The sequence below is a fragment of the Cetorhinus maximus genome, chromosome 3 (assembly GCF_964194155.1).
Source record: "Cetorhinus maximus chromosome 3, sCetMax3.hap1.1, whole genome shotgun sequence".
Lineage (NCBI taxonomy): Eukaryota > Metazoa > Chordata > Chondrichthyes > Lamniformes > Cetorhinidae > Cetorhinus > Cetorhinus maximus.
The window spans coordinates 200,217,752-200,231,022 of NC_135881.1; the positions used below are offsets into that span (position 1 = coordinate 200,217,752).

The following is a 13,271-nucleotide window of genomic DNA, read 5'->3' on the forward strand; positions in this document are numbered from 1 at the left end:
TGTTGCTCAATGGCTCTGACTTCGTCATGTAATGTTGTCCATGCTCACCTTCATCTGGTCCTGAACCCTGCAAACTCCAACCCTGTCCTGCTCCCTCTCATGATACCAAGAAAACTCAAAAGAAATAAAGTGCAACACTTAACTCCAGGCAAATAATTTTAATAGCTAATTTTCTCCTCAGTAGCACACTGAGCTAATGAAGAAGACTTTAGAGTAAAGGAATAATTACAATTCATTGCAGGATGAACAGCAGATTTTAAAGAGAAAAAATGGTTCTGTGAAGTATGATTACATCTTAAAAGAGCAAACTAATTTCTCTCACAGATGCTCTATATAAAAGTGTTTAGTTAGAAACATACAAATGTCCTTTCTAATTGTCTGTTGATGTGCTAAACTAATCAGTCACTTGGTAGGGATTGTTAGTTTTGTTGTTTCATTTTTCAGACAAAGTAGAAGAGCTCAGTAGTCGTGCGTGCTATGTCTTTACTAAGGACACGGTTGGATTTGGAAAAAGTTTACCTGTGTACCCAATATCTAGTGCAGAGAAGGGGAGAGAATATGTTACAATGATGGGTGATGAGTAACAAGTAATAAGATAGAGTTTTCAGACTCAAAAAAGAGATACTTCACTGGGATTTTCTAGATCTTTATATTTAATGGGATAGAGGAAGCACATTTCAGAACATGCCTTGACTTACCATAAGCAATGCCACTGGAGATTTGCTTATTATTACTTTGGGATACCTTTGGGATAACTGCAAGGCTGATCTTCATCCTATGGCATACAATTCTCTACCGTCACCTTCCAGTTCTCGCACATGAGAGCAAGTTTTGCGAATACAGTTTCAGCTGACTGGGGAATTCTGAGAATGCAGACCACTACCTTGGCTGCATTCCTGATTTAAGAATGTAGTTAAGTTAGTACACCATATTTGGCAGCAAAATATATTGAGCAATTTTCAGATTGCCCTGTCTGTTTCATTCAGCATATTGTTTACCGTACTCGTTGACCTGAATTCACACAGGCTTTCTGCCTCCAAAGGGAGTTCAGCAGCATCTCAGTGTTTTTTGTCAGTTTGTACTTGCACTGTGCTAGAGACAGTAGCAAAATAATTGCTCCTGGTTACCACAGCCTCTTGGATTTGGAGGAAAATGGTAGAAGCTTTTGTTAAAGATGGTTGAGGCCATCTTGAAGAAGTAATTGGTCTTGAAGGCTAGTGTCGCAACCCTCAAGTGGCAATTTAATGGTCAATAGCTTGTGGATTGATGGTGTTGTAGAAACACGCTCTGGGAGGCTTCTTAGTCAAACAAAACAAACTTTATTTACATGAGAACGTCCGTGGCTGCTTGTATCCAGCAATCTCCTCATACAGCCATTTTATCCTCGGAAACCCCTCCCTAGAATTTGTTTCCCGCGCTAGCCGCACATTGGTTAAACAAATCATGTGACCCCTACTCAGTTGAACTGATCTTAAAGTGACGGTCATCACAGGTGTTGTCTAAGAATGAGTGACACCCCCTCTGGCAATAAAGCAGGGAGCGAGGAACTGAATCCTTGGACAGGCATGTTCTCAATTGCAATTGCATTCATCTAGATACTAAGCAATGGTCGTACAGTCCTCCTGAAGCTTGTAGCAACTGTTGATGGTGGTGGAGACCTTCTGAAGGGTATTGCTACTTTCACTCCAGGATCATAATGTGGGATAAGCTTGTGAACAGCTGCATTCATGTATTTAGTTTTTGAAAGTGACCTTGTTGATTGTGATAGCTCACTGGTTGCCATTAGCAACTGCCAGCATTCTCATAAGAAATTCGGCTGAATGTGATGTTCTGACTTGGGACCAGTGGTAAACTTTTTCTTTTACACAGTAACCTTTCCAGTCCGGAATGCTTAGGACCAAGCCATTTCTGGATTTTGGTATTTTCTTGATTATAAAATGATTTTGGAATGCCAAACCACAGGTGTGGCAAAGGGCAAAAAAAGGGGCTAGATTTTACCACTCACCCGCAGGCAGGAAAACGGGTGAGTGGACCTGTAAATTAATCCACATCCGTGCCCTCCCCACCCCCCTCCAGCCGGGGAGGCCATGGGTGGACTGCCCACTCATGACCCAATTGAGACCCTTAAGTGGACAATTAATGCACAGATAAGGGCCTCATCCCACTACCACTGTCACTTTAGGGGGAGGCAGTGACGTAGTGGTAATGTCACTGGACTAGTAATCCATAGGCCCAGGCTAATGCTCTGAGGACCCATATTAAAATCCCATTATGGCAGCTGTGGAATTTATATTCAATTAATAAAATCTTGAATATAAAGCTAATCTCAGTAATGGCGACCACAAAACCATTGTTGATTGGCATGAAAACCAATCTGTTTCACTAATGTTCTTTAGAGAAGGAAATCTGCTATCCTTACCTGGCCTGCCCTACGTGTGATTGCAGACCCACAGCAATTTAGTTGACTCTGAAATGGCCTAGCAAGCCACTCAGTTGTATCAAACCGCTACAAAAAAGGAATGAAACTGGACAGACTACCCAGCATCAACCTAGGCACCAGAAACGGCAATGGCAAACCCAGCGCTGCAAAGTCTTCCTTCCTAACATCTGGAGCTGGTGCCAAAATTGGGAGAGCTATCTCACAGACTAGTCAAACAGCAGCATGACATGGTCATACTTATGGAATCATACCTTACAGATAATGTCCCAGTCACCACTATCACCTTCCTGGGTATGTCCTGTCCTTGTATCCACACACTCCTTGTGGAGACAAAGTACCACCTTCACACTGAAGATCCCTTCCATCGTGTTGTGTGGCACTAATACTGTGCTAAATGGAATGGATTTCGAACAGATCCAGCAACTCAAAACTAGGCATCCACGAGGCGATGTGGGTCATCAGTAGCAGCAGAATTGTATACAACCAGAATCTGCAACCTCATGGCCTGGCATATTCCCCACTCTACCATTACCACCCAGCATCCAACAACCTGGATGGGTGCAGCTCCAGCAACACTCAAGAAGTTCAACCACATGTGGGACAAAACGGCTCGCTTGATTGGCACCCCTTTCACCACTTTAAACATTCACTCTCTCCACCACCAATGCATAGTGGCAGCAGTGTGAATTATCTACAAGATGAACTGCAGCAGCTCACCAAGGCTCCTTTGACAGCACCTTCCAAACCTGCGACCTCTACCACCTAGAAGGATAAGGGCAGCAGCTGCATGGGAACACCTGCAAGTTCCCCTCTAAGCCATCCGGACTTGGAACTATATCAATGTTCCTTCACAGTTGCTGGATCAAAATCCTTGGACTCCCTTCCCAACAGCACTATGGGTGTACCGACACCATATGGACTCATGAAGGCGGCTCACCCCCACCTTCTCAAGGGCAATTAGGGATGGTCAATAATTGCTGGACTAGCCAGTGACACCCACTTCCCATGAACGAATAGATTAAAAAAGACTCCGATTTAATGGGCGACAGGAGAGGCCTACACTCAACATGTAACTTGGCAGGCTTAACCCTGGTCAGTGAAAAGGGGCAGAAGTGCCTTCTTCCCAGGCCCCATGCCAATTAAAGGAATGTGTCCTGCGTTTTGCCTCCCCACATTGACCCTCTTCCTGTTGTATTAAGGCGCAGAGTGGTGTCTCAACAATGAGATCTTGAGACTTGTATATTTAAACATGAACCATTTATTTTAACCTTTAACTATTTACAGATCTCATATTACTGTCTTGCATGGTGCTGTTACCTTCATCCAGGCTGGTTCCAGAGTGTTCTCCCTTGACTGTTCTCTCAGTCTACTACCATGTGACTCTATACATCATACCGTGGGTGGTGCTATTTTCCAGTCCCACGTTAACCCTTGCTCTGCTCAGCACCTTTACATTACAGTGGCATGCAGGCACATACAACAGCATACAACAACCCCCTTTCTTTGCCAAAGAAAATTTTCCCTTCCAACAGAGTATACCTAATTTGTAATACAATCTTCACTTGCTATCCCTTCTCCCCCATCTCAAGCCTCTGACTTTATAAATTCGGACGGTCTTGAGGCTTGACAGTTCTTCCACATCTCGGGCTGTCACGTTTGCAGAAATGGTAGTAGTGCTCTGCGTTTCTGGTACTGGACCACCTCTTTTTGATTAGCTTTTTCCCTCTTTCGAGTTGCGTTTCCTTTTGTTAACAACTTGTCTACCTTCTTCAGACACTGTGGGTTTGTCCCGTTCCTTCTGCAGGGAATGTGCACTCTGTTCATTCAGAGAATTTTCTTTTTCCACGATATCCACCATGTTCTTTCTGCACCTCGACGTTTTGCAAATGGAATCTTCATTTCCACTTGTTTCACAATCTCAGCCAAACACCTGCTTGCTGTTTTATTTTCAAACCATTTTGCAAGCTTATGAGTCTTTTCATTCAGCTCAATGGTTCTCAGTACGGCTGAGACACCCAGTGTTCTTTCTTCTTCTAGTTCCTCGCGCTTCAGTGTCGGATTTGCATTTTCTGTCTGCAGCAGAACTTTGTCCTTGTCCTTCATTTTGGATTCACTGTTGACCAGGTCTGTTCCGCAAAGTCTTAACTCGTTTCAGTTCTGTAATTGTGTAGTTCATGGTTTCATTATCCGTTCACAGTTTGGCAAGTTCTATGGCTTTTCCTTTCAATGCTTTCACTTTTCCATTCAACTGCTTCTTCAGATCTTCAGTCTGTTTCTTGTAGCTTTTGGCTTCCTCCTGGAATATAGAACATTGCTGAGACTTCTCTGCCAACTGGTTCTTCGGTTTGTTCAGAACGACTTTAAAGTAATTTTGCTTCTCTTCGTAATTTTCCAGAATAATAAACTTTGTCCTAAGGAATTCTTGTAGAATGTGGAGGTCTGTCAACAGGTTTTCCTTTTATTTATGAAGCTCACTTGTTTCATCTTGAGCTTTCCTGTAATTCAATAAAATCTCTTTGAGTTTCTTCTGCTGTGCTTCCATTCTGCTGTTTAAGACAGTGTTCATTCCTTCATGTTGCTGAATGGATACACATTCCTTTTGCATTTGATCTTGAAGGACAATCATTTGTTCTTTCAACTGTTCATTTTCTTGTTGATCTCTTGCCAACTCACTCTGGGCCTCTGCATCGTTTTGTTGCTACTGATAATTGCAACACAGCTTTCTCTTAAGTAATATTCAACATCCTTTTTAGCTCCTCATGTTTCTCATTGCTCCATATTGATTCTCCAAAGTGTCTTTCAAGGTCGCAACTTCTTTGCGTGCCTTATCTGCCTGCTGTTTTACCTGGCTGAACATCTGGTTGAGTTTTCCCAACTTATGCTTTGATTTGCCAACTGTGGTATTAAGGGTCATTATTTCCTCCTGATACCTTTGTGTCATCTCTGCAATTTGTTTGTTCAGCTCTCGAAAAGCTTGGTTCGTTGAATACTTCAGTTTATCGTGCGTTTTAAGCTTGAATCTTGTACTTTAACTGCTCCAGCTTAGCTCCAATGTGAACATTCTCCTGTAGAACAGCTTAATTTACTTGTTGCACATTTTGCTTCTTTCACGTTACCTCAGATAATTTTTCTTCATTCAAAACCCCCTCTCACTCTGCACTGCCATCTGTGTCCCTTGCTCCAGGGTCGTTTGGCTCCCTCTCCCTGGGGCCCTCCATTGACCTTGCTCTGGAGCTTTTTGTTGCCCTCTCTCTGGGGTCTTTTGTTGCCCTTGGTACTTTATTGGAAGTTGCCCTCTCTCTGGGGTCTCTTGTCCTCGGCGGAGTTGCCCACTCTCTGGGGACTCTTGTTGCCATCGGTGGAGTTGCCCTTTCTCTGAGGTCTCTTGCTGCCCTTGACAGAGTTGCCCTCACTCTGGGTTGTCTTTCAATTCTCCGTTCATGGCTATTTTCTTGTAGTTACAACTTTAAATTCTATTGCCTCTTTAAGACAGTGTGTGCAGTAACCGATTTTTAAACTCAAGCTGTAGTTGCTAGAATACAGTTGGCTTCCCTCTGTCTTTTTTTTAGAGACTTGTTGCTTGGGGGATTTTTGATTCAACTTTGAAAGAAAAGCTTTGCAATTGTTGTATTTTGCAACAAATATATCAATGCAGCTACAGAGCATTTCAACTTTTGGTACTGTCCTGTACTGCACTGGGCTGGAAGCTTGAATCTGCTAAAATGAGGGTGTTTGACATTATTTCCTTTCAGTTAGAGTGTTTTTAAAACTAAGATTTCATCATTTCGCTCTGTGCAAGAAGACAAAGACCGGACTGAAAAGGGTTCCCTTTCTCTTAAACTCTGCAGGCTTTTTTTTCTTGTTTTCTTACTACTCTGCAGGTTTCTCTATTTAACTTTGCCAGCCATTTTTTGAGATTTGTTTTTTTTAAAAAACCTTTATTTTTTACTTTGTAGCTCTCTTTCAGCTGCCCTCTGGTTGCGGAACCCTTGGGACCGCCACCTATTCTAAAATGTTAGTACAGCTTTTTTTTTGTATCTTTGCTCACCATCTTGTGAACTGTGTCACTAGGCTCTTGCAATTTACGGTAATGGACTTTCACTCACTCTGGATTCCTCACTTCCAAGTCTGTAGTGAAGTTTCTTCAACTTTTTCTTCAAGTTTTCTTCTTAGGTGCGCATCTCTCTAGTTCGGCTTCAGTTGCTTTTAGTTTTCATACCTTGGGTTGCTGATTTGGGTTCATGCATTTAGCTGTCACCTTTCATATTACCGCGGATCACCATGTCAGATCGTGGTACTATCTCTGATGTGATATCTTGTAGAGGTCCCTGCTACTATGCTGTTGTACTATGCTGATGGCGCTGATATTCTACCGCCGCCAACCATATTGTACTATGGTGTGCAGTGGTGCCTCAATGATGAGACCTTGAGACTTGTATATTTAAACATGAACTGTTTATTGGTAGCAATTAACTATTTACAGATCCCAGATTACTAACCTGCATGGTGCTGTTACCTCCATGCAGGCTGGTTCCAGAGTGTTCTTTCTAGACCGGTCTCAATCCATTACCATGTGACTCTATCCATCAAACCGTGGGTGGTGCTATTCTCCAGTCCGAAGGTGCTGAGCACCTTTACATTACAGTGGCATACAGGCACATACAACATCATACGCTGTCCAACATGGCTGGCCACCTCCCACAGACCCCCCCTCACCCCGTCCTCCCTGCCTTCGCTGGGGCCTGCCAACCTGGCCTCAGCAAGATCCCAGATTTTGCATCCATGGTTCCTCTTCCTACCTAACCTTCTGCCATACCAGCAGTAGCCACCAATCCCAGTGTGGCGCAGAGCTGCCGGCCTCTGGCTGGCAATAAATATTTACCTGAAATATAAAATGGTGACAAAACATTGTAAAACAATGATAAAAATTGTTTTAGTTGTTGTTTGGCAGTACAGATCTTGAGGAATGCTGAAAAAAGAGACATGTCTAAGCTTTTCATCTTGAACTCATCAGGACACTGCGCAAGGATACCAATATAAGGGGAAAACGGCAATTTATACTGTATGAGAAGAGAATGCTGATTGACTTATAGATGTTTACAGCGCAGAAGGAGGCCATTCGGCCCATGTCCACGACGGTTAACAAAGATCTGACTACGCTAATCCCATTTTCCAGGGCTTGGCCCATAGCCTTGGAGGCTATGGCAACACAAGTGAATATCTAAATACTTCTTACATTTTACGAGAGTTTCTGACCAGTTTAGAACTTTTATTCCCGGCCCAACCTTATCCTTTTCCATAACCATCCTAAATCTAACTGAGTTATGGTCACTATCTCCAAAATGCTCCCCTACTGATACACCTTCCACCTGCCTGTGCTCATTTCAGAATATTCGGTCCAGAGCTGCCCCCTCCCTTGTTGGACTTTCTATGTACTGGCTAAAAAAGTTCTCTTGGATGCAACTTAAGAATTTTGCTCCCTCCCTACCTTGCGCACTAAAACTATCCCAGTTATTATTTGGGTAGTTAAAATCCGCTACTATTACTGCCTTATTATTCATACACTTCTCTGAAAATTGAATACATATTTGATCCTCTATCTCGCCCTGACTGTTTGGGAGGCTATAGTACATACCCAACAGCGTGTTTGCCCCTTTTGTGTTTTTTACTTCTACCCATATGGCCTCATGTGATGATCCTTCCAGGATATCATCCATACTCACTGCTATAATTGATTCCTTGATCAACATTGTGACCCCCACCATCTCCTCTTGGTTGGCAAGTGGACCCTGACTAGTAGTAACGTTGCCATGGAGAATGCACCAGTAATGGTGATTGACAGTTAACCGTCAGGCATTTGAAATTTAAACCATGCAGCTTGACCCTGATTGGTCAAGGCATTGACCTGAGGAATGGCTATCACTAAGTTTGTTTAGCTGAAACAGGCGCAATGTGTGTACATGCTCTTTCTGTCTGCAAAGAACAGGGCCCTGTATTAATATGATGAGTGCAAGACGAAAAGCTTAGACATGTCTCTTCTTTCAGCAATACTCAAAAATTATTTTACTCATTCACATACTGTACCTTCCATGTTTTTGCTTCTGAAGTACTGTAGTACTGAGTTCCTGAGTTGCTTGGGTCTGCTCAAAAGATTTCTGGACACCTGGTATTTCCCAACAATAGATTTTCAGGCTGGAGAGGTTACAGTTTTCATTCATCTGTCCCAAGTGGAATTTTATAAAAATCCTAAAATTGGGAAAATATTAACCCCGTATTATTATTTAAAAACTATAATGCATATTTGTGGAGAAGGATAGTGTTTTCATTACTCTTGTCAATATAAATCAAAAGGCAGCAAAATCTGATTGAATGGAATCTGATTATGGATTATAGGCTATCAATATGCATTTAAAATATGCTCCGATTAGTATAACTTCGTTATGGGTACTAAAATTTAGTTTAATAAGCCATGTGTTGAAATACATTAAAGTAACATCTGGCAGTTACATTACAAAGACTGGTTTTCTGGGGTAATGTCTTCATATGTAGTCTTCCACATTTTATTTTTCAATGTGATCCATGTGGTATAAATCTCAGTGTTGCTTCTTAATATTTGACATGCTGAGTGATGTTTCTGGGGAACTGCTTCCTCCTGTTTTTCATCTCCCAGCTGATAGTTTAAGAAATATAGAAAAACAGCTGATCATAATTTTGCTAGACTTTAGTATTTTCCAGTGCATTCTCTGTCATATCACATCTCATCTTACATCCTGCCTGTCTCTGCAACAACCTGATACCCTTCTTGAGGCCACTGCTACCTGTCACTTTTGCTCCTTGCAAATACAATGCTTATCAAAATTTGGCAGCAGCATCTATTTATAGTAGCTTATAATTTTTGAGGCAACTATCCTTCCATCACAACTTTCCTCCTCAACAGTTTAAAGCTAATGGAAACTAAACATCAGAGCCAAAATTCTAATTCTCTTTAACTGTACATGCACCAGATGATGTATATTTGAAAATTAATAAACCCATGATCGATAATTTTAACATGTTTTAATATTTCAACAGTAAAGACCAGAAGCTGCTGTTTACACATGTGAACAATTTGAGTTGAGAGTGAACATTGCTATGCAATGAATAAGTTCAGTGTGTTAATCATAAATCATTTTGTGTTAATTGTATTCAGGTGGTCAATATTAATTGGTGACTCACCTGTGCTTAAATGTAGGAGAAGGCTGAAAGAGGGGTTTTGGTTGGAGGTCTAGGTTATGCAATGTTTGTCCCTCTAAATAAACACAAGTGAATAAAGACTAGGCTCCAGTAATCTATCCTTCACCACCTGACTAACCAAGTTTTGAAACCCTGACATTTTATTGATGCTGTTGCCCAGCTTTTTCCAGTTTTGCTTTGTCAAGATTAAGAAGAGTCAACTGACAGCATTAAAGATAAGGATGTTGCAAGGCCCTCTTAAACGTAGGAGATAAAAATCAGTTCTACATAAATACTTCCAAATCAATATCATATTGATGGAATATAATAAACAAGAATGTGACAGATCACACTGGGGACAGGAACAGAAATTAAGCATCTGTTACATTACTACAGCATTGGTAGTTTTAGGTCATATTTCAGAATAATTTCTTCAGGTAATGCTGTCATGTAAATGCAGCATTAGATAATCTTTTGTGGCTTTGTGATTTAAAATTCTAATCTGAATTTTGATCTTGATTTAAAATCACACCTACTAACACAGATTTTTTTTGTACAGGTTGTATATATGCACTCCAGGAATTGATGTGTGATGACATTCATGGTGAAGGAATAGTGATTGTATGTTATGTGCCAGGAAATTGTATGGCATACATGTTGAAAATCAATAATTACATTTATGGGTTAGATGACTATGAGGGAGCATTGAATATGCGTAGCCTTAAAAAATAGGGATTATCAGAAGAAACCCTTCAGAGCTAACATATTTCAGTGCTTGCCATTGGTACTAATCAATTCTGTTTTGTTAACTGCAGGTTAGTAATGTATATTGAAAGAGACAGCAGAAAAGCCACACAGGGGAAGGAACAGCAAAACAACAATGAATACCTGTCCAAATGTCTGGATCTGTTAATTTGTCATATTGTTCAGGAGCTGCCTGGAATTACAGGTAAATTGAACAAATAATGTATGGAATGTAGTTTATTTACTTAGTAATTTATTTACTATATTCTGACTCGACGTACAGTTTGTGCAAAGTTGCTGTTATATTGGAGTAGCTGCCTTCGATGGCAAGAGTGTCAAGTTGTTTACGTTATAACTGTTACCTCTGCTGGCAATTGTGACATCAGCTGAAAGCCTGTAGTTTAAAGGAGGTGCGGGTCTGTTAAAAGCTTGTATCAAACCTGATTAAAGCTTTTCGAAGTCCCGAAAAAGATGATGGTCTAAATTTGGTAACTGTTGCATAGTGTGGTGTCTTCAATCATTTTATAAAGTCTCATCAGTCATTTTTGTAAAGTACATGGTTCAGCCTGTCATAACCATGCATTTTACTCGGCTATGATTGGACTGACTTGAACTACCTAGTAAGGTGCTTTTACAACAGAAGTGTGAGACATTGGTTGCATACCACTTTGGCACTTGTGATTTTTCTAAAGTCTGGCCATTGTGTAGCATTAGCAGAGCTTAGAACTTGATGGGATGATTTCTGTCATTGGGTTATCAAAGGCTAGACAGATTCTTTCCAATATGAATAGGCCAGCTGGCTTAGGGAAAATATGGGCAGCCTGACCAGAGGTCCTTAAGCCACCAACAAGTAAGTTTTTTTAAAGAATAAAATATACTTAACTGAATGTGGATGCAGTGGAGTACTCCTCCCACCTCCATTGGGCCTACAGTTCCAGTGTAGGGATCATTCCCTACACCCAGTTTGGCAGTCTAGTGCAAACCAGTTTCAAGTCCTACATCTGTTATGAAATCACTGTGCAATTTGTAAAATAACACTTCTGGGTGCCTCTCGAGCTATGTATAACCAGTTGTACCTCACTAAAGGAGACAGATGCCTACGGTCCTTTGTGGATAATGGCTAATTACCTTGTTACTTAGTGAGGAATATACTAGTACATTTGAATAGTTGATATGTTGTGAACAGGGAGATAATGTGCAATTGGGATTTGGTTTAATTTGACGGTCTCTGGTTTGGCTTTTTTGGGGATATCAATGTGTGTGCATAGTGATATGTCATGTAGGGTTGAGATATTGTCCTTCATTGAGGGGTAAAGAAAGGGTTATTGGTTTGAATTTCCATGATGGTCTGAGTTTGTTTGGAGGTGCCTGCATCATGTGGGTTTCCAGGAATACTTCTTTATTCATATCTTTCCTCAGTATGTGGGGTGTAAATTTCTGAAACATGTGAATCAAATATAGATCCAAACCTGCACATAATAAATCATATCTGCAATAGCATGTAGAATTTTAGTCTGTGCAGAAGTTTTCATGATTCTGTGCTAGTTCCAGAAGGCTTTACCTTCGCATTTTTTTTGAGGGGGGGAAAGCAGGTGGTTTCTCTTCAATACTCTCTATTTCGACTGTAGATGTTTGAAAATGTCAGTCACATAGTGGGCGGAATCTTCCATTCTGGAGTCTAAGTCCAGTGGTGGCCGGGAAAGTCGGCATGATTCCCGCTGGGCGGCCGGACGGCTGAACGTACGCCTCTTCCACTGTTCAGCTCATTGATTATGCATCCGCGAGGAGTGCAATGAATCTCGTGGCAAGCAGGGCAGGAAGTTTTCCGCCCCGTTGTTACCTCATGAGGTCGAAGGTCCTGGTGCCATATTTAAATGGCAGCCGGACACATACACTCATGCAGGCCAGGAGATCCGCATTACTCCTCCAGAGCACTTGTGGTTGCATCCTGTACTGGAGAAACTGGAAGATATGCGCAACCACAACCCAGGGCATACAAGGACTCCTCCGGCATTGCCTCTTGCTCATCTCTAGATAAGAGCACCACCGGCGATACACCCATGGTCGGACCAACGTTTGGTGTTGCAGTTGACCCTGTTCGCCAGCATCTTGACCTTCTTTATAGGCCCTGCTGCCTTTTGCTGTTCAGGCCCTTGCTCCTCCTGGCCCTGTGCCAACTTGTGATAGGCCTTCCTTCTCCTCATCTGGATGACAGCCATTATCAAGGTAGGGTTGCCTGCAGTTGCATCATTGATGTCTCAGTGGATGTGTGAACGATTTGAAGTGATAAATTCAGTGAGCTTGTCCTTTACAGGTTTCCCTCCTACTCAAAGTCAGCAGGCCAGTGCTAAGCCCTTGGCATGGTCTCCGTCTAGACATGGCATCCCCATCCCACCTCTTCCAGGTGGACTCCCTGGAGGACCAGAGATGGGTGTTCCTCCCTTTCATACATGGCTGTGCATGGAGACATTGCTCTTTGACCAGGGTAATGAGAGCCATGTGCAAGAAGCCTCCCTCTGACACTATTCTGCTTGCCTCCTCTACCCTCGAGACTCTATGGAGAGACTATTGCCTTGGCAGCATAGAAAGACTAACTGCATGAGCCCTTGTCAACCGTGATCATTCACCTGGGAGGATGGAGGTTTGGAGAGTTGGCTGCCACCCACCAGCTGTGATGCTTGGAGGATCCACCTCCTCCCTCCCTTCATCTCTGCCTCTGACTGCAGCAGATGGTATACAGCACAGAGCGAATGACATCTCCACACCTTGCTGGGATCTTGATGTTATGAAACCAATGAGTCGTGAACAAACCTGCTGCCTAGCAGGCTTTGCCATAAGAGAGGAAAACACAACTGAGCATGGTGGACATCCAGTT

At 42.1% G+C, this 13,271-nt stretch overlaps 1 protein-coding gene across 5 annotated transcripts in view; it reads left to right on the plus strand.

The window, feature by feature from the left end:
• ulk4 (unc-51 like kinase 4) overlaps nucleotides 1-13,271 on the plus strand; it is a 411,327-nt gene that overhangs the window by 164,729 nt on the left and 233,327 nt on the right. For all 5 annotated transcript variants that reach the window (XM_078539600.1, XM_078539595.1, XM_078539598.1 and 2 more), the window contains one exon: nucleotides 10,468-10,601. In XM_078539600.1, the coding sequence (XP_078395726.1) occupies nucleotides 10,468-10,601 (134 nt within the window). The remainder of the gene's footprint in view (nucleotides 1-10,467; nucleotides 10,602-13,271) is intronic.